Source organism: Rana temporaria, chromosome 6, assembly GCF_905171775.1.
Source record: "Rana temporaria chromosome 6, aRanTem1.1, whole genome shotgun sequence".
NCBI classification, from domain to species: Eukaryota; Metazoa; Chordata; class Amphibia; order Anura; family Ranidae; genus Rana; species Rana temporaria.
This window is the reverse complement of record NC_053494.1, coordinates 137,789,948-137,812,596: the sequence shown is the minus strand read 5'-3', so window position 1 is coordinate 137,812,596 and position 22,649 is coordinate 137,789,948. Positions and strand designations below refer to the sequence as shown.

Sequence of the window (22,649 nt, the reverse complement as noted above, 5' to 3'; positions counted from 1 at the left end):
TTAAACATCAGGGTGTATTCTATAGGCATTGTAACTACAGCTATTATTTTTTTTATTAGTACATTACATTATTTTTACACTTTCTTTTTGTTTTCTTGCAAGGTCATAATCAAGAATCATGGGGCCCCAAAGCAAAATTTTGATGGTGGAACAGCTAACTTTCTCTGTAGCAGGTGACAGTATCACGCGTCCTGCTTGAATGCCCCCCAAACCTGTGTCAGTCGGATCAGCATGTAAAAAGACTGGCCCAAGACAGACAGAATCAGCTTGTCAGGCTCCAGTAGACTTCAACAAAATGGTGGCAGTCTTTACACAGACACTGACTCCCTGTTGCATAAATGTGAATGAGATGTGTAAAAGATGGTTTCAGCGCCTGTTCTCCACCTATAACAATTCCTCAGATGCGTTTTGCCCTTTTTAGGGCTGATGCCCTGTACACACAATCGGTCCATCCGATGAAAACGGTCTGATGGATTTTTACATCAGTTATCCGATGAAGCTGACTGATGATCAGTCGTGCCTACACACCATCAGTTAAAAAAACGATCGTGTCAGAACGCAGTGACGTAAAACACAACAACGTGCTGAAAAAAATGAAGTTCAATGCTTTCAAGCATGCGTCGACTTGATTCTGAGCATGCGTGGATTTTTAACCGATGGACGTACCTACAGACGATCGTTTTTTTCTATAGGTTTTTTATCCATCAGATAATTTTAAAACAAGTTCCTAATTTTTTAACCGATGGATAAATAACCGATGGGGCCCACACACGATCGGTTTAGTCTGATGAAAACGGTCCATCAGACCGTTTTCATCAGACAAACTGATCGTGTGTACGTGGCATTAATCATAGAGGCCAAATGTTTACCTAAATCATAGACTATAAGGGGCCAGTGCTGTAGATAAAAGTTATAGTTGTAGTAACAATAATAATACTCATAACCAAATTACCCTAATAAAACCATCTTTCAACTCTAGGTTTTTCAACCCTTTTGTGGAACTACAAACCAAGCGGGTCTAGCTTTTAGCTGAGGATAAACTGAGATTTTTGACAGCATTAGGAATACAGGGCTAATTTTAGGCTGTAGCAGAAGTTCTGAATGCAATATGTCTACACTGCTAAGACAGATACTCAAATGCATCTTGCTGTACAACACTGTATCTGTAGCTACTGACAACCCTGGTCTGACCTTAACCCTTCTATACTGAAAACTTCACAGTTTAGTTTTCCTCAAAAGCCTCTCTAATGGAGCCCCCTTCAACCCCAAGCCCCATAACAGCTATGGCCACTGTTTCCTTGCTATTAATCATTCAACTGACTTCATGTCTGTCCTACCAAAAGGAGTCACTTGGATGGTAGCATTGGGTTTGAGGCAGAAACCACACAGAAGGCACAAAGGTGAAATCTTTAAGGTCACAGAGTTATAAATCTCATCAAAATCGCTTCACTCATCTTTACACTTTAAGTGAAGCACAACTTTCTGGAATAGACATCCAAAGGAAAAAAATTATTACTGCTGTCTGATTAAAAAATAAAAAGGTTGCATGAAGTTTTGAATATGCAGGGCATGCAATCAGCCTTTGGCAATTTGGTTGTTGTTGTCCACATAACTGCCATTTTTGATCCTGGCTGGAACTCTTTTTCCTTTGATAAATAAAATCCTGAATTGACCACTTACCAAATCTAAAGCGGCAGCCAGAATGGAGGCATCAGGAATAGTCCCTGGTTCACAGCAGTTGAGGAGGAACTGGAATCGCTTCATGCCTTGCCTTATGGCTCCCAGATTCACCACATTTTTACTTTTCCCAGCCTCCTGATTAGCTGTGCCATGGTCATCATAGTTGTGACATCCTGAAGAATGCAAAGGTGGGAGGAAAAAAGGGGGAAGAGCACAAGATCTCACAAATAAAAAAGACAATTTTGAACCCCGAAACACTGGATTTCCCCAGAATTCTAATCTAATGTGTGGTCTGAAGCTAAGCGCACATGGTGGCGTCACCCACAACACCCAGCATATTATGGGGGACATGTACACACAATGATCTTTCAAGGTATTCCACACACCTCTGCATTCACAATTATAACTTTCATATCTACTGGGATCCACACAATCTGGGTGGTTTCTTATAATAGCACATAAATAAAATGTTGTTTACATGTAAATACAATTAAAGCATTGCAGCCAACAGAACACAAGCTGCGTAATCACTTGTGATCAAAGCTAGGGTGTGGAATAGCTTATGCAAATTAATACATTATCCCTAATTCAACTTGGCTTAAACCAGTGTAGAAATAATTTAACTTTTGTTCTCTGTAGTTTGCACATAGGGATTGGGATAACATTGGATAAAACTAATCTGCTTATTAACTCTGCTATTTTAAAGTATTCATCAATCAATTGCTGAATAATGTTCATATTCGTTAAGAGTCTACCATCTGCTGCTTTTTCTTATAGTCTTTAATTAAAGGCGAATCCACATTTCCAAAGTTGTATTAGTTTTGCAATGTTAGACATATCTAATGAGGAGATTCATATATGAAATAAGCAGGACTGTACTGTATATTGAATTAATCAGTAACTGCAGCATTCGCCTACAATATATTTGTTTTGTGAATCAAAGTATCTATCCTGTCTATCAATGAAATGCTAAACAAACCAATTTGATATGTTCTATATTATTGAAAAGCATTTTCTGAGGGTCAGAAATAGTAATATGGTATCAGACAAAAGGGAGGTGCAATTGGTATCCTCACATCTCTACATATTACACATATACTGTATATATTATATAAAATGTATATGATATAAGTCAGTATAGTATGATAATATAGAAGAATTAAGAACAAAGGTGATTGACTCCTTTGAAATAGTATTAGACATGAGGAGCACTTTTGTTTGTAATTAGGGATAACGTTATAAATATCTTAATAGGTCACTTTTTGGCATATTGGAACTGTCCCTGAGTTCCTGGAAAAAAACATGCTTGAAGAGGCAAGAAAAGAGAACTTAAATTATGGATGTTTTCAGATCAAGATTATTTATCTTTATGTTGAGTGAAGAATTCTATGAAAAGCATTTTGGGGTTCTAAAGAGCACCGTTCTTCAGTGTTTCAGATTGTAAAAAGTCAGGACTAAAACTTAATGTGGTATTTCAGAAAAAAATAGTGCTGCGTAATAAGCCAGCTCCTAATCTTTGGTTTGGCAGGCTTTTATCCAGCACATTTTTGGGGAAAAAATTGCAACAGTCCAGATTCTCTACAATCTCAAATCTTGATGAAGGGGGATCCTTAGAACCCCAAAAATGTTTGGATGTTTTTATTAATGGGATATAATGGTAAGTAGATTTGATCTGAACATCAACATTTATCGTTCTATTTTCAAACCTCTCCAAGCAAATTATAACTTCTAAGCACTCCGAATCTTCTATGATCAAAACAGGTTCATTGAGCCTTTTCTACTGTTTCTCAACCTGTTGTATTTAGAAAAGTTGAGAAAAACACATGATAAGAATTACAGGAACAAATGTGAGCAGAATTACAACACTTCACAAAGCACGGCACCACGAGAGCAGAGAGACAGAGATGGAATGCAGCCAAAGGCAGTGTCCTGAGGTCAGCTCCATCACAACCATCATCTGCCGAGAACCCCACTTCAAACAAAAGTCTTCAACTCTGCCCATCTCAGTACAGTGACTCAAAAACATATCAGCATATGCGTACCCCGATATTTGGTATCAATCTGTTTATAAGATATTCCAAATGTCTACATTTAGAGTAAGACTAAGTTAAATACTTCAAATGGGTACACAGTATTAAGGATGAATTGGCAATTAGCCATAAACTTGACAAATAGGTTGTGTTTAGGTTTATCATCACAGCCTCTTATAGCTTGTTTTACTCATTCATTCATCATTTCACTTGTATATTATCAATGTTCCTTTCCTTAATAGTCTTACATTTCTCTTATTCTCTGTGATGAACATCAGTAATGTGCATGGATATAGTTTTCAGCATTATTATAATCGCAATTTTACAGTGCTGATGCAAGAAGGACAGTGTCTTATTTTGGAAATGGTTATGCAGATGCTGGTCATGCAAACACAGAAGAAAAGAGATAATTGAAACAAGGTATCTAGGTGGAATTTTTGTCTTATTAAAATGCTTTGGAGTCATAACAAAAATATATTTGTATAAAATAGACAAATAAAAAAAATTGTATGAATTAGGAGTCCATAATATATGGAACTTATTCTGGAATGTAATTTTTGGGATACTGGGCATCCAAATTTTGATAAATTTGTGCTGGTAAATTAAAGAATGCATGCTGTGAAATGGAGGAAAGATTTTGTGAGGGATGGTTTCTGCAACATGCCATTTGGTAAATTCTAAATTTCATGTGTTGAAAATGCACTATCACCTAGTTATTCAGCAATTGGGGCAAATAAGTACCACAAATGAATTGCCAAGGCTATTAGGATATTTACAATGCCTCCATAGACCTGGTTGTTACTAATAACTTAATAGGCTAAGCATTGACTTGGATCAGATAATTACTCTGTTTCTTTACAGACAGGTAACAGATGCATTTTGAAACACAACTGATTTTTATTTATTTTTTTCATTTAGTGAAGCTATGGTGTTATTTCATGAGAAATAAGAAAAGAAATGGAAATGGAAAAAATAGGATAGATGGGTGGATTGAATAAGTTTTCTGCAGATTCTGTGAAAGGATTATGAGAAATAGGTATTGTTATGGGTCACATTTTGCTAAAGAAGGAGGTTGCAATGAATCTGTTGCAAGTCACTCAGCAGCAAAAGTGTTAAAAATTTTAATGGAAGAAGGTAAAATAATTGCCAAGGAACAGAAAAAACGAGAACCCTGATATCTAACCATCTTTTTCTTCTGTGTGATGAAGCCTGGATGCATTCCTTCTGCTTGAGCGCCATTTACCAAGACGCTTGAAAAAATTTTCTTCTTCATCTCGCCCGCCATCCATTCCTGATCCTGGCCCAGCTTCAGACAGCTTTACAGCACTAGTGAATTTCACCTATACCAAGAAGAAGCATAAGTATACTTATGTGATTAGGACTGATTCAGAAAAAGGTTAAACACAGTAGCCATGACTGTTAACTAAATACGTGTATTTAAAAACCAGCTACTTGCTTTACTAATTTCAGCATTCTATAACCGTGGCTTGGATATTTCATATTAAAGCTGAACTTCAGGCAGAAATAAGGGGGAACAAATGAATGCAGCTCTGTATTCATTAATAAATCATTACATGTATGATTTAAAGGGCAAGTTCACCTTTCGTTACATGTTACATGTTGAACCCATGGGTGTAACATGTAAAATGTTACAAATGGACCAGCCCTCGCACCTTCCCATTTCCCTACCCGCTAGTTGTCACAATTTTTAAAAAGCATGGCTGAGCGTGGGGCTCCGTCACCGCCCGCCCGCGTCACTGATTGACAGGACTATGCATTGAAAACTACAAGGTCTGGCAGCCTTTGCGGCTGTCAACTTGTAGTTTTCAATGAACTACCATGGTGCTCTGGAGTGCTGTGGTAGTTCATTTATGATTCCTGTCAGATTGTATCTGCTTGCCTGCATGGGATGTGCAGGGAAGTAGATGAACTAGCAGATCTGCAGGAGACCTGCATTGCACCAGCGATCTGCAAAAAAATGTGCATTTGTTATTTGTTTTTTAAAACGTGAACTTATCCTTTAAATGCAAGAAGTGTAAGTACCCGAATTTGGTTTGTTATTAGCCTTTTACAATCCAGTGTACAGCAGAATTAAAAAAGACAGAGGGAGGAGCAACACAAGGACACATTCAGTTGTGCTGCAGTGTTGATGACTTATAAGATAAGATGTGCTGATAGAAGAAGAGCATTGAGAAAGAGCCAGTTACTGCTTCTTTCACATGCTGGGGGAGTGACTAGATCTGTAAGTGTTACTTAAAGTGGTTGTAAACCTCTGACATGAAATATGAACAAAGCATGTCCCTCTATAATGTGTACTTGTCTCAATCCAGAGCACTAAGCGCCATTTTGTCTGTTGTCTTATTCCTCTGCTTTCTGCACAAATCACTTCGGAAATGCTTTCCTGACACCCTGAGTTAAACAAGTGACGGGGAGGGAGCTCCAGCACACATTCTGTGATTCACAGCCTCAGCTCTGTTTAGGTGTGGGCTGTGAAAGGAGGAGGGTCATTCCCTTCAATCAGCTCTTAGCTCTTCTCACTGAGAGTTGCAGAGTTTAACTTCAGCTTCCTGCCCCCTGAATCAAGCTGTATAAATTATGACTTTGAATAGCTGCAGAGAAGAGAGGGCTTCCGATAAACAGATACAGCTTATATAGGAGGATTTGCTTCATCTCTGTGTATTATCTGAGATCAGTCACTTCACTGGGTATATGAGAGGGTTTACAACCACTTTAACTTCAACATAAAACTGCTCCTAATTTAATATATACAGTATAAACTTCAAGTGGACCTGTTCTTTGTTCAAAACAGGCAATGTAATACATTTGCTTCACTGCCTAGATCATAAGACACATATACTTTGCTTCCATTCTATCCCTGTACTCTGATCTGTTGTTGACCCACCCAGCATTCTGGTGTAAGTTTTGTTTGCTGTGCACATTCCTTTAAACCCTGTGTGACCGCAGATGGAATGTTTTAGGACATCCAGGACCCAACTGGTAATCGTTGCAGCACCCACCATTTTTATGAGCCATTTTACCAGGAACGTGTGCGATTGGAATGTTTTAGGAGACTGATGCTGCATGCTGTAGAGATCTGGAGCTGAACACATGACCTGCATGCTGCATGTGTTCTGCCAGTGCTCAGTGTGCAGCCTGCTGTGCTGGAGACCTAGATGTAGGTTTGTTGCACAAGATTGTCTATATTAATACAGGAGCTGCTGTTAGTGCTCCTGCATAAATATAAATGAACTAGCAGATTGTTAATTCCTCTCCCAGCCATCTCATGCTTCTCTGTGAAGCCATCTCCTCTCCCCTGTGAAGCTTCTCTCCCTGCCATTGGCCCCTCCCCACTCTGAAGCCACTCCTACCCTGGCCATCTCCTTTCTAGCTATCTCATCTCTCATGTGAAGCCACTTCTCTCCCTTTAATCTTCTAGTAGCTCATAAACCTTCCTTAACACCAGACCTCCACCTACAGGTGTCTGAGGGGTCAAATTGAACATACACAATTTAAAAGCATAGTATTTTGGTTGTTGAGCATTTTGGAGCTTTGAGATTCAAACTTCAAAATGCTTAGGCGTGATGAGGGCTAAAGGGTATACAGCTGCAGCAATGGTATTTTTCTTAAACCTAGCTTTTAAAAAATTATTTTTCCTAGTACTTTCCCCTACAGACTTACTGCTCCAAAGTCAAGCTATTGTGCAGTTTTCCAGACATGTCAGGGCTATACCGGAGGCCCTACTTAGTTACTAAGTTGAACGCCACTGGGGTAGATGCTAGGAATGTCATTTTACCCCATACCTGGAAGTACTGGGTATATTTTGGGAGGGCTGGTGATAGAGTGGTGGGATGTGAGTGGAAAGTAACTATATGTACTTTATACCCCATAAGGTAAAGTAAATCTGCCACTTTGCTCTGTAAGTGCAAATAACAGGTTCACTTTAAAATAACTTTAATTTTGGTGCTTACTAGAAGTTGCCAAAATGCACATATCTTTTTTTTTTTTTTTTTTGGGAGATTCACATTTTTTTTTATTAATATGCTTTTTTAAGCAAAACTCCAGGCAAAAAAGATAAATACACAGTTAAATACATACATGCTTACTGCTTTACCTGCCAATGGATATGTAACTCTGCCAATCTTGTGATATAGATACTGCTATCGGTAAGTACAACCATGTAAGATCACAGCAGGCTACCCTAACTTTATGCAATACAGCCCTATTCGCAATCCATTCCATCTTACTACATGGAAAATGAAGGAGCTGAAGAACACTGATGAGGCCATCAATTTACTGTTCTAAAAGTATGCTCCTTGTATGTTACTGAACCCCTCTCCCTTACAATCCAAGTGCTGTTGTGAAGGAAAGTGAAGATATTGAGTTAGATTCAGATACCTATGCTATTTCTATGTAAATTTTAGAATATTATCTGCCTGGAATTCAGCTTTAAAGTTGTTGTCATTAAATGTGCAATCTGCTTTCAAATTAATTAAAATGCTTTCTAAAGCTTATAAAAAATACTGCAACACATGGACATTAAACACATGCTAAAATTCAGCGAGTACATCAAAGAAAATATGAGATAATCACATTCAACTCACTTGTTCTGTAATGTTAAGAAATTCTGAAACATACCAGTAATTTGGAACCAATAAAAATAACAATAAATAAATATGATACAGTTGCTTATGAAATTACAATTGGATACTGCCTTTTTTTATTGGTTTATAAATAGTAGTAAGTAGTTACATTTATGTAGATAGTCATCAGCTATCATATGTCTAATTAATAATGGTTTTTTTTTCTAACCATAAACCTCTCATCGATTACATCTCAAGCTATTCAAGTGACCCATCAATAAAGAAAGAAATGACTCCTTAAAGTAAGTAAGTTTACATTTGTAAAAAATGTTTTCTAAATTCCAGCTCCCCTATGCATTAATATAGCATTCATGTACTTTTTTTTGCAAAAATATCAACGCTTTCCATTAAATCTACAGTCACTTACTTTATTTAATCCTAATACACATTTCCAGATGTTTCCATTAGTAATATCTTCTTCCTGATCAGACTTTAGGTCAAGACACAGGCTGGGTTCACACTACTACACTACTTTCATCCTACTTTGCTCTGCTACATTGGTCCTACATTTATCTTACATTGGTCCTACATCCATCCTACTTTCATGAACAGGATACTACTTTGGTCCGACTTCAATGATATTCAATGGGCCTGAAGTAGGATCAATGTAGGACCAAAAGTAGTACAGGGAGCATTTTCAAAGTCGGACCGACTTGTGTAGGACGCTACAAGACGCTCTCATAGGGAAACATTGAACACAGAGCAAAGTAGGATGAAAGTAGTGTAGTAGTGTGAACCCAGCCACAGGAAGGATTTGACCAGCTGACCTCATTAGCACACACCCTGGCCTGCATTATCCACCCTCCCATTCCCAGGTGCACGTTTTTTAAATGAAATGCAATCAATCAGTGATCACCCTTTTCACTAAATACAATATACAATCAGAATGCATTATGTTTATACACCTAAAATTACTAGTTGTGCTTTCAGTGCCATTAATTATTAACGGCACACCAAACACAGAAGCAAACACACAGCATACGTGGATTAGGACAAGAAAAGTAAGTGACTGTAGATTTAATGGAAAGCTTTGATATTTTTCTACATGATTGCTATATTGGTGCATAGGGGAGCTGGAATTTAGAACAAAAAAAATGTGAACTTACCCTTTAAGTAAGAAAGGAACACAACCACATAATTACAGCTGTGACGAGGGAGGGCAGGATGCTATTATAACTGCCAAACCTCCATAAATAACTGTTGGTGCATCTCCTTTTCATTTTATAGATCCTGATTGGCACAAGCAAGAAGACCATTATACCAATCCTCTCGCAAAGACCGTTGGCCTCCAGTAAGTCAGGATTTAAAGGAAACAGCTTGGGGGTCTGCCATGGATCCATGTGTGGGGAGAGGCAAATTTATTTACTAGACAACCTTGCATTACAGAACAATTTCAGATGAAGTTGACTAACCTCTATTGACCACTTTTAGCATTTTTATCAGATTAGCATTTACGATAAGATTATATAAAAAACATATAGGAAGCATTGAAAGCTTTACGGCAAGATCACTGCACTTTTGCACACAAGGACTACACTGCACAATGTTTCATTTATCACACTGCTGGATGACTGTGAATTGACATTGCACCCCATTAACTGACCTCAGGTTATTTATTACCAAGTCAGCTTGAATTGCAACATATATTTAGTGAACAACTGCACATTGCATCTCATGAAGCAAGTCAGGCTGACTGTTACTATGGGGTACTATGAAGGCAAATAGACTGTTCACTTGGTAAAGGAATTTTCACTTTGCAAGGTAACTTTCCCCAGAACTTATTGAATATGGTAGTGACTTCCATCATCCAAATATGTCCAGTCAAACATGGTTCTTTTTTTTATCTTCCTTGCATGTGAGTGGGTAATCTTTGTAAAGCGAAATTTCACTATATTTACTAAAGTCTGGGCAAAATGCCCTTGAAAAGTGCAATTCCTTTTACAATGTGGACAGCCTCTTTACTCTTAGTGAATCAACCCCTATTGCCTGGAATCAGTAGGGGACAGAAGCGATTAATACTCAGTACTGTACAGCAGTAGAATAAATTACCTGTACCGTTCCACAATCTTCTCTCTCAATGGTAAACGGCAAAACAAGGAGTTGTGTATATGTTTTATATGCTTACATGCCATGCTAGGTATTTGCACCTTTTAAAGGTATTTACCTTTTTGTCTATCTCCTCCATCTCCTTTGCTGGCAAGCTCTTCCTAATGCCAGTGGCATTCTATGCAAATGAGAAGGAGCAGACAGGTTCAGCTAGTAGTTATTCGATAAAAATAAAATGGGTCATGCCATTTCCCTCTCAAAACAAACTTATACAAATGTAGTAATCATTCAGAGGCAACTTTAATGTATTCTGGTGCTTCTATTTCAAAAGGAGAGTTTTTTTTTTGATATATCACATCCTTTTATCACAGTTGACACAGCTGTTAGTTGATTTTAACCTACAGGTTCAATAACAGTCAGTGATTAGATTTAATTGTCTAAGAAAATCAGTACTGAATTTGGAAATGTTCACTATAAGAATTCTCAAATATGCAACTGTGAACTGTTGTATTTGATAGATAATGGTAGGTGGATCTAGGAATGTAATTAAACGGGTTTCACTGCAGCAGCCAATGAGACATATACTGTAGGAAGCCAGGTAATGATCCAACCCAGTAGGACTGACCCAAAACTGAAATATTGTTTTTTTTTATAAAACTTGCCCTTTTAAAATTTTTAAAGACTTTATGACATTTAACTTGTCATTCTGATACCCAATCAAATCATGTAGCACACAGCTGTCTTATACTAGGCCTCAAAAACAATGATACAAGTGTGTTGTAGCAAAAACTAAATGTCACTTACTTCCATATCACGAGGAATGTACACACTGTGAGCTTAATTTACTAAGGGTGGTTAAATTTTTGCAAAGAAAGTTTCACTTTCAAGGGAATTTTCCCCTTAGCCTAGGGAATGAGGTGACTATTGGCTCATGATCTAATCTGTTTGACTTCCTTCATCCAATCATGTAAAAACAAAGGTACCTTTTTACTTTATTTTGAATCCATGTAATTGGGTATTCTTTGCTAAATGAAAAGTCACCACATTCACTAAAATGAATGCAAATTCTTTGCAAAGTGAACAGCTTATTTGCCTTTAGTAAATCAACCCCAAAGCTGAAAATGTGCGATCAGCCCTCAATGAGTTATGCTGCTGATATGGTGAAAAGTCATGTTTACTGTAGCCAGCCAGATAGCAATCCAGTACAGATTCCCACATGCACCAGAATTCATTGTGAGCCAAGAGGTATAACCAGCAACTAGACTGAGAATACAGAATATATAACAGTCTTAAGATTGCTTGGAAGCAATGAATCATTACCACCATGCTACTACATGAAGAGCTTTTACATTTCCAAATAAGGTCACCTTTAGTTCAAGGTGTTAGAATTCATAGCACCGTTAATTTGCATTAAGCTTCATGCATATTTTAACGTAGAAATTATTTTTTATGCCTTATCAAAATATGAAAGTGCACCTTAGAGCTCTGCCTGATAAACGAAAGCCGATCCACAGAGCTTATGTCCAAAAGATCTTCAACATTGTCAGTCAGCCCAGAAAGCGAGGAGCGCTTCAACCAGTTGCCTAAATATCCAGACATGTGAAAATAATTATAATATGAAAAACACTGCAGTTATAAAAGTCATATGTCCAAGATGTCTACATTTTTCTGCTTTGGTGTACAAAATAACATTAATGGCCTTATTCAGTAAAACAGTGCAAAGAGTAATGCACAAGATGCAGTAACCTAGGGAAGCCAATCAAATTTTACATTATACAGTTAGGTCAGATTATGTTAATTGATATGGGTTATTTAACATTGTCCCTCTTTGACGTTTTGAATAAGCCCACTTATGTAACTAAATGTTTAATATTATCAAAGAGCACTAACCCAGTGGCAACCTCAGTTTTTTGCGGAGGGATATCCTGCGAGACCTGGATCGTGAGCGTCTCTCATTGGTAGTGCCAGAATGAGCTGTAGTGCACTCCGAAGTGTCTGGTTCTGATTGGCTGCTGGTATCACTGGCTGCACTCTGTGATTTGAACATCTTGCGCCAAAAATCCTTGCGTCCCAGCCCCGCCCCCTGCATTTGTTCATCACTGCGAGACAGATCGGGGTGAACATTTAAATTCTCGGCATTGCTGTGAAATAAAGCACAGCGGGAGAGCGTACACTTACTGCAATTGTTAACATTAAAATAGCTATTTTTAATACAACATTTTCCCCAAAATTTCAGAAACGGAAGATCATACGCCTGTCTATATTTTTTCTTTTTTGCATTTTTTATATATCTTGGAAAAGTACAAAAAATATCAGCAAACAATACATTGTATATATTATAGAAGTAATGTCATAAGTTATACTTTACAGTAAAAACCCCAATGGTATACAGATTTTGTAGTATACTGTATAATTAAATACTCTATCTTGTAAGTCAGGATTTCCAAAAATAGGTAAAAGGGAAAGAGGAGATGCCATATGTGGTAAATACTTGATTACATGCATGCTATAGGGGGAGGGTGGGAATGGGGTAATAGTTGCTGAGGCTAAACCCAGAACAAACCAGCCCAATTGAATTGTGGACTATGGTACGTTATTATCTTTATTATAATTTCTTAATTGAGGCCATACACCACTTTTTTACATGCATGCTATGTTGGTGCTAGGTGGGCTGTTTGTGTAAGCCAGCAGTCAGGATCCTTGAGCACCATGAGCATGGTCAATGACAAAGGCAGTGGATATGGTTAGTGCCATTGTGACCTATTGTTTAGTCAAGGTGTTTCTGCCTCAGTCAAGGGCTGCTGCAAGGTGTACTGCCATTTGGTAGAGTTTGATGTCCGGGAATGCCATGCCTCTGGATGTCTTCAGTCTGTGAAGAACAGCATGTTTAATGTGAGCTGGATTAGATGACCAAATTAAATTGTTGGATAGACTGAATTAATTTGAAATATGTCAAGTGGATATGAATTGGGATTGTCTGGAGAAGATAAAGAGTCTGGGGTAGGACAGTTTGTTTAATTTTATTGCATCTCCCCATGCAGGAAAAGCTGCATGTCAATAATTATGTTTAGAAGAAGAGATTAGGGGGAACAAGGTTAGGAGTGTAAAGATTCGTAAGGTTTTTTGGCAACTGGATGACCAAATATTGAATGTGGTATAAGGCCCATTTAAAAGTAAAATTTGTTTTAAGTTGCCACTTGTAGGGTCAAGATCAAATGGAAGTTAGCATGAAAACTGGAGAGACCTGAATCTGTCAATCTTAAGGCTGGGTTCACACCAATGCATATTGGATGCAGGTTTCCCAGCATCCAATTCGCATAGCAGGAGAATGTGACTGACTCTCTATGGAGCCAGTTCACATATCTCTGGGGCAGCTGTGGAGCACAGTGCACAGAAATGTTGTGCGTCTTTGGCTCCTTTTCAGGACCGAATTCAGGCAAAGATTTAGCTCTGATTCGTCCCTGAACCGGAGCACAGGGACGAAGAGCGTTCCTGTGCGATCCACAGCTGGTTCCAGTGTGAACCAAGCCTTAAAGTGAATGTATAGTAAAACCTTCCTTAGGAAGGAGAAGGAGTTAGGACACCTTTCTAGTTTTTTTATGTCTGCGCCCCCATCCACTCCGGAGAATTACTGTCCCTGTTTTACCTGCTGACCCTTGTCACTGAGACAGAAAGTGATATAAAAGTCCAAAATGCCACCTCAACAAGTAGTAAGGCAGGCCTTCCAATAAGGACACTCGTTCTGGTGACAGCAGTCTAATGCCTCGTACACACGACTGGTTTTCCTGTCAGGAAAATAAACTACATTTTTCCCAACGTGATTCCTCTCCAGCCTGCCTTGCATACAGACATTCATGCCAAATCCCGCCCGGCCAAAGCACGTTGACGTACAACACGTACAACGGGACTATAAAGGTGAAGTTCCATTTAACCTCCTTAGCGGTAATCCCGAGTCTGGCTCTGGGTGAATTTTTTATACCAAAAGCGGTATCCCCGAGCCAGACTCGGGATCTCATTGCAGGATACAGGGGGAAGTTACTTACCTTGTCCCTGGATCCTGTGATGTGTCCCTGCTGTGTGTGCGGGCTCCTCTGCTGTGTCTCCTCGCTCGATTCACAGTGCCGCCGAGCTCCATTCCCTGCAACGTTACGACGCTCAGGGACGGAGTTCGGCGCCAAATTCAAAAAGTGAAAAACACAATACACATACAGTATACTGTATGTAAAAAATACACACCCCCTTTGTCCCTAGTGGTCTGTCCAGTGTGCTATATGTACTTTTATATAATAAAAACAGTTCTTTCTGCCAGCAAACTGTAGATTGTCCATAGCAACCAAAAAGTGTCCCTTTACATCAAAAGTGCTTTTAGACCAGCTAGAAAACAGCGATAATAAATTAGAATCACTTGCAGAATTGAGCGATAGTGATTTGTGGGGAAAATCGTCATCAAACAATAAAAATTCTGTAACTGAGCAAATTTCAGTGTTTTTGATTTGATTACATTATTGAATAATTTTTATTATAATTACATTATTATTTGTTATAATTATTTATAGGTATTTATTATATTATAATTATATTATAATTTATGATTTTGTTTTTCAAACTTTATTATACCCGAGATGTCTACTAGACTCTTGTTTGGACAGATTTAAGTGAGTTATTCCTAAGAATTGCAGGCCTACAATATAAAACGCCAAATTTCCATGCAAAAAATTGTACCGCTTTTGGTACAAAATTCCAGACATAATCATACCGCCAGGGAGGTTAAATGGCGCCACCCTTTGCTTTTGCTGATCCTCGTGTTAGTAAAAGTTTAGTGAGAGACGATTTGTGCGTTTCATGCTCGGCATGAAACGATGCAATAATTTACAGTGTGACGAATGTGCTATCTCCATTACGAACACTAGTTTTACCAGAACGAGCACTCCCATCTCATACTTGATTCTGAGCATGCACCTTTTTTTTCCCCTCAGAAAAGCATACACACAAATGGTTTTCGCAATGGGAAAAAGACCGCCGGGAATCAGGACGGGAAAAAAGGGAGATGGTTCTAATTTTTTTGTGGGCAGTTATCTTGTCGGGAAAACTGCTATGAAGCATACACACGGCCGGTTTTCCTGACAAAAAGCAAACATGGCAGTTTTCCCGTCAGGAAAACCGATCGTGTGTACGAGGCATAAGAGGAGATTTTCTGTCAATGCCCTTTGCTTCTTCAGGACAGGAAGTGAATGAAAATTCTTCCAATGGGACACGAACAGCAACAAATAAATATTTCAGGGGGTTTTAACCCTACTTTACACAAAATATAAAAAAGTATATTTTGGCTATATATACAGTACGCTTTACATTTTCTGCAACAATATAACTCCAAAAAAACACAAATATTGTACCGACCTGAAAGCAGGACCATCTACTCTTATACCTTCCTGTACTTCCAAATGCTACACAATTTAATACACAATTAAACTCCGCACACAAAAATGGACAAGGCATTAGACTTTGCAAGTGAAATTAAAGAATTTACAGGATTTAAAAAAAATCTGCTTAATTAAGCGGAATCCTGTTAAAGGTGAGCTGCTCCAATTACTGACTACGTCCTGAAAATGCTAGTTGCTTGGCATTTATTTTGATGCACTGACCAGCAAAAAGAGCTATTTTGAGCTAAGGGAAAGACAAAAAGTCCTGACCTGCATGCTTGTTCCAGATCAGTGTATACAAGCCAGTGGGATCAGCACGACAGCTAGCTGAGTAGCTTTGTTAGACAGAGAAGTCAGCAAATTCTGCACAATGGAGGCACAGACAGCAATAAGAACCAGACATGGGTTCTAATCCTTTTCCTCTCTGTTAAAAAATATTTGATTGCTGTGTATGTCTGCACTTTCTGTACTGGTGACACACATGGATTAAAGGGAAAATCACTGATGGGGGCAGAGACAAAAAATCTTCTTGTGTGTTGCTGTCATATACCAGTAAACACCCCTTCCTTTGAATCTGGATTTCAAACACAAAAAAGGAAAGCAAACATAATTCATCAGGAGGACTCCGCACTAAGGCCCCTTTCACACATGTGCGACTTTTCCTGCGACTTTGGACACCAGGGTCGCATGACAAGTCGTACCCCATGGTTTCCAATGATAACCATTCATATCTGTGTAACTTCAAGTCGCACCGACTTCAAAGTAATCCCTGTACTACTTTGGTCTGACTTTGATGCGAGTTGAGGTACATAGCCCTCAAGTTTACACAGGCATTCCCTGAAATCGTGTCAAAATCGTGGCACAATCGCGTGACTTTCAAGTCACAGTAATGTAAAAGAGGGCCTTAGACAGCTGATAAGAAGCAGAGATTAGATCGGTTGCTGTTACTTCTGCAGCTAAAGGACATGGAGGGAATTGGTCTCTTTACTCAGTCGAAGAAAAAGCTGCTCAGAAAGAGAGATTGTCTTTAGGAGAAGCTTGAGGTGACTGTATTAGTGTACTTCCAACAGAAACAACTGAGTACTGTCCGTGATCCTTTTTTTTATTTGCACTAACATACAGTTTTAATATATATATATTTTTTTTTAATTGTGAATCAGTACTGCTGGGACCTTGAAGAAGGGAATATACCCCAAAAGCTTGTCATAAAAAATGGTATATTAGTGCAAATAAAAATAGTATCATGGACAGTACTTTAGAAGAAGAAGACATAAGTAAGACCATATAAATAAAGTTTAGCGTTATTGGGAAATATACAAATGTATTGATTCTTACTGACTTTTTCTTTCAAATAGTTGGCTTTGTGCAGCCCTTTATTTATTACAATCTCCTTTTTAAATTGACATGATTACTTTAGAAATAGGGAATTATGCAAACTTTTATATGCTTTAAAGGGTAAAAGAATGTGAGAGTAAATGATCCTTTTCCATGTCAAGCTACCCCGACCCTTCTCATAAATTGTACATGATTGAGCAATCTTTGCTATATGAATTTCTGTCCAGAAAGTAGATGTTGACCCTGGATAATGCCTGAAGAAATATAGTACCAAACTTCTAATGGGAAAATCAGAACAAGTGATTGTCAAGGGGAGTAATGTAATCTCTGTGAGAGATAATAAACACCTTCAAGTATTACCATTACACATTACTTAGTATTCACATACTGTATCTGACACTAGGTCTGATTTGAAAACAAACATTTCTTTAAAAAATAGATAAGATTATTTAACACCTACTTTTTTGCAATACTTTTGAGATACATTGAGGTTGCACTACTTCACTTACAAACATTAACGTGCATGTAAACTCTAAAAAATAACTTTGCTCCCTTTTGGTTTATTAAACATGTAGCACCCTCTAGTGTGCTACTAGTGTGAGAGTAGGCAAACTATATCCTGACTCATGTTTAAGCCTGCCAGTCTTTAATTGGGCGGGGGTTCTTGGAGTTCAGGACAGCATTACTCATACAGACAGGTCTCTGGTGCCTTCCCCTGGTTCTGGAATTTTGGAGAATGTTCTGGAAACTGGAGGGTGGAGGTTAGGAGGAATGTTCTGCATATTAAGGTGAGCTTAGCCAATCCCCAGGTGGTGGGACTAAGTGAGCCCTTAAATATGAATGAGTCATGCTGACAGGGGAGTTGGGTGGAAGATGCAGATGCAGTGCTGAGGAGGCTGTCGATGGCCCTTGAGGCAAACCCCCTATTCTGGGGGGGGGGGGGGAGCAGCCAGGTGGGTTGTGTGAAGAGGCAGCTAGGTGGGCTAGCATTTGCCGCAGTGGTAGAGCTGGGACCAGTGTCTACTGGGGAGTTTACTCCAGGATGCAGTTCACAACACATTGTGCTACTTTCTAGGGGACCGAGAGTTCCTAGCCTGTAAGGGAATGTTGCTGATCTAACATAGACTGTTAGTGTGTACAGAAGAATCAGTTTGAGCTGTACAGAAGAATCAATCAGAGTTGTATATAGAGGGAGAAAGTTGTCCCTGGTTATGCCACTATAAAGTTGGGCATGCAAAGAAATTCCTATCCCCATCCAAGTTTTTACCCTCTGATAAAAAAAAAGCACAAAACAAAGCTCAAGGACTGTTCACTGTGCCTGGATGAATGCTGAACATGTTATGTGCAGCAGTAGAGTACCCTGTTACATGCAACTTCTATGGGGGTAGTGCTACAAACATACCATTAGGCACATTTTGTTATATCAGTTTTATAAGTGCAAAAAAAAACATTTGATCCTGACAGAATTTCAACAGTACATCCTGCACTCTCCTCCTCAGCTGCAATTTTATAAATTAACAATGTTATTGGCATCTCTCCACAATTTTATGGAGATGTTGTGTAGCCCTGCCCTAGAATGACAATGCTTCTCCTCCAAAAATACATTAGATTGAATGAATGTTGTCACCCAGTGTGTTACTGATCACCGGGTCAGAAGAGAACAATTCTGGGTCTAAGGACTTGTAAGCTGCAACATACTACACTTTTGGGTTTCCACAAATAATACCGGTATGTCTGCAAAACTGTAATTTAGGCTTGGAAGTAACCGTTTTTCTATCCTAAATTTCACAATAAATAGCAAAAAACAAAATCAACTTACAGTTAGCAATAATAATCTTGTTCACTATTGTTTTAAACAATCATGCTAACATGATTGGTGGATATAAATTACAGTGGTTGTCTTTTTATTTATAAAAAAAAGTAATTTCATGTTTCTGGTTGCATACTAGGGGCAAAAAAGTACCTCTCTTTTTAGACACACGTTTTGCTATAAGGCCCATTGCTTGGTGTAATCATAATTTTATTTTTTTGTCCAAAATATGTAGTAATACCTCTACATACATTAAATGCCGCTAGTAAAGTATGTCTATTTCTTAAACAGAACATAAGTATCTAATTTTGGAAGGTTTGTTGTTGGACACATAAAACCAGGAGGTATGAGATGGGCCTCACAAGGCAGAGAAGCAAAGCATAGGATGGAGATGGATTATAGGGATTGTTTTTTTTTTACTGGGGATAATTTTGTAGTACTTCCAAAAGACTGTTATAGGGCAGAAGGGTGTTTTAGGACTCTTGGTCCAATAAGGAAAAAACATTTGAAATAGCATACACTGTGATTTCAAAAGCTATATATCACGAAAGTCTAATATCAGAACTGAAGCAATGATTCAGCCATGCATTCACCCAGTCACATTGGAAGCTCTCTGTAATACATAAGCTGATATCAATGGACACAGTGAAGACACAATTAGGTCTTTGGAATAATTGCCTTACTTACTGCTCTGGAGTCTGTGGGGGGTGGCTAGAGATGTAACTTCGGCACTCCTCGGGCGCATAGGACACCCGACCCTTTTCAGGAGCGCTCCCTTCTTCTGGTCTAAGGGTGCAACAGGGCCAACCAGAGGAAAGAAAAGTCAACCAATGCCCTGGTCCCTTTGTGCTGACTAGCATAAATTTGTCACCAATGAATACTAAAAAACAAGCTTCAGGTGTTATCCACAACAACACTTCTACATAAGTGCAGTATTGCAGGTCCTCTACTGAGTGAATTTTATTAAGCAGCAGCAAGCAATGAAATGAAACAGCATGAAAGCAAAAGTTCAACGCTGAGATATAGCGAACCGCATAGCTGTATGCTTATTCAATCTATCAGATATTGGGTGTAGCCTATGAAGATGTGCAATATGTGTCATCTAACAAATGAAACAAAAGGCACTTTTTAAGATTTGTTCAACCAGAGCACCATAAAGCAGCTATGGCCAACAGGCTTCAAAATCAATTTAATCATAATCAACTTTAAGCTCAGTAAAATTAAACAAAATGGTTTCCATCTAAAACACATGTTTACCCCCCAAACTGTAAACTCACTTGCACAGATTTCAGCAGGTGTTAAAAGAATTTCAAAATGGATGTACTTTTACACACTAAAGCTGGATCATAATTCATGAGTCACAGAGGTGGCAACTAAGTTCAGGCCAAGGTTCTGGTCTGGAAGCCCTCTGTGTTAAAACATATTGATATATCCAGAATAACAAAGAACATGGGGGCTATGAATTCAATAATACCTAGTGAGAAGGGGATGACCAAGATTAGCGAGTTGGGCAAATGTAAACTACATATTATTGAGTCTTCACTGCAGGGTCCACACATTAAATATGCAAGGCTGTTGCACATAAATTACTATAAATAACTGGGATTCAGAAAAATTATGATATAGGTTATCTAACCCACATACTTTTATTTTAGAAGTAATCCCACCACAACTACAAAGGTTATCAACACTGAACTACACTGTTTACAGATAATTTTGCAGTGCTTGCACTTGACCTACAGTATGTATAGTACACATTAATTATATTTGACATATGTAATAACTGCCTGAACAAATGACTTCACGGACAAAAGGGTAACTTTCACATACTGTATGTTTTTCTCTTTGTACTTGATCACATATGTTGCTGGGCCCATTAGGCTCTGTACACTTAGGTGTCAAAATAGAGCACTTGGAATGCTTTCCTAATGTCCAGTCCCTAATGTCTCATTATGAAACCCAGAAAAAATAAAGCACTCCCTTGGGCAAATGTTCAATGTTCACCCCCCCCCCATTTACTTTATTTCAAAGCTTTAGAACAATCTTAGAGCCGGGCCTATGTTTGCTTCAAACATTGATTCAGAATTTGTATATATTGTAAGTGTATATATGTATTTGAAGTAAATGTTTACTCATGACTCCATATTAAACCACCCCTTAAATCTATTTGTTGATTAGGGAGGACTTGTGATGGATTGTGTAGGGTGGGTGCAGGTACAAACCTAAGTGTGCAAAATAAATGGGTTTCCCTATATGAAAATTTCAGTATATTTCTGAAATGCATTGACCTTTCACTACTATTTCTCTAGCAAATAAAACTGGCCAAACTTGAAAAGATAATGTAGCCTTGGAGACTACTCCATACAATATACTTTCAGTATATTCAGGATGCGGCATTATTTCCCCTAGAAAGACTTTTTGTTTCATATTTACTAAAACTGTAAAACTCTTTTGGCATGTGCAACCAAACTCTTTAAAATTTCCAAATTTCACATCTGCACTAAAACAAGTGTGAGATTTTGTTGTTATCTGAATTTTTTTGAGCTTTCTTCCTTCAGTCACTATTTACTGGGAGCACTATTTTCTGCTCTAATGAATAGTAGTTTTCATAATATGTAGATAATATTTTAGAGATTGTTCATGCAATAGCATACAGGTATGTGGTTTCAACGTGCAATTTGCATATTGCAATGTATTGCAGCTTGTTGGAATGCCCTGCATTGAGGAAAAACACAGTTTTTAGTGCTTTGGATAAACTCTGTTGTTGCCTAATGCAGCCCAACACTAATGGTGTCAACAAGTCCTTAACAAAAAAAAGCATTTGTGTGAACATCTTTTTTTCGGTCTCTTGCTATCTTAACAGCTTCTAAGTATACTATATATAGCTTCTATAAATATACTAGTTGTAGTGATAGATAGTAGCATTGGAAAGAGATATCTAGAAGATGGAAAGTTAGCCTTAGCAGCATAAAGAGCAGGGCCTATGTACAAACATGCACATTATAGTTTAAAAAAAGAGAGTAGTATACCATTCCTTACTGTAATTTTAGTCAGTTTTTCATTAATTTTAGTGTAAGCCAATGGCACCGTAAAAATCACATACATTTATTGCCTCTTTGTACATAAGTCCTACTACACACAAGAGCTGCAAATATGTCACGCTATTCAAACATAATACACAAGGTAAAAGAAAAGAGAAAAATAAAGAAAATGGAATTTAAGAGCTTGAAGCGGCCACAAATCCAGCAGCAGAGCACAGCATGTATACAAAGAGTCTGTAGCAAAGCTATTATGTTTAAAAGGAAAACCTTTTGCTTCTTGAAGGTCTTGGTTCTTGTGAATCATCAGACTTCCTCCCTGGTGTTAGCTTCTCAGCACTGTCCAGCAAGGCGCTGAGGGCCACGCGCCGAAACACATTGCCGTGAGCTTCTTTAATGAATTGTACCAGTTGTCGAATGTCACAGTACAGACCCTGTCGATGTAAAAGCACAGGAGATAGATTTAGTGGCATAACAACTAAGATTGATACTCTGCAAACATACAATATGTCCTACTGCCAACTCAACCAAAACCAAGTTTTGCCTCAAAGGAGTCTTTCTCAATTTTTAAAAATCTTCAAATAATACATGCCTAAGAATGGAACTATTCATGGATTGTTTAGAGCACAGTGACACTACTAAATTGACTG

General features: G+C 38.2%; 1 protein-coding gene across 1 annotated transcript in view; it reads right to left on the bottom strand.

The window, feature by feature from the left end:
- The window catches only part of UNC80 (unc-80 homolog, NALCN channel complex subunit), a 238,742-nt gene that overhangs the window by 173,482 nt on the left and 42,611 nt on the right, over nucleotides 1-22,649 (bottom strand). The window contains exons 17-22 of the mRNA XM_040357443.1: nucleotides 22,270-22,433; nucleotides 19,649-19,747; nucleotides 12,287-12,495; nucleotides 11,873-11,979; nucleotides 4,954-5,050; nucleotides 1,681-1,853 (exon numbers count right to left, since the gene is read on the bottom strand). Of these exons, the coding sequence (XP_040213377.1) occupies nucleotides 1,681-1,853; nucleotides 4,954-5,050; nucleotides 11,873-11,979; nucleotides 12,287-12,495; nucleotides 19,649-19,747; nucleotides 22,270-22,433 (849 nt within the window). The remainder of the gene's footprint in view (nucleotides 1-1,680; nucleotides 1,854-4,953; nucleotides 5,051-11,872; nucleotides 11,980-12,286; nucleotides 12,496-19,648; nucleotides 19,748-22,269; nucleotides 22,434-22,649) is intronic.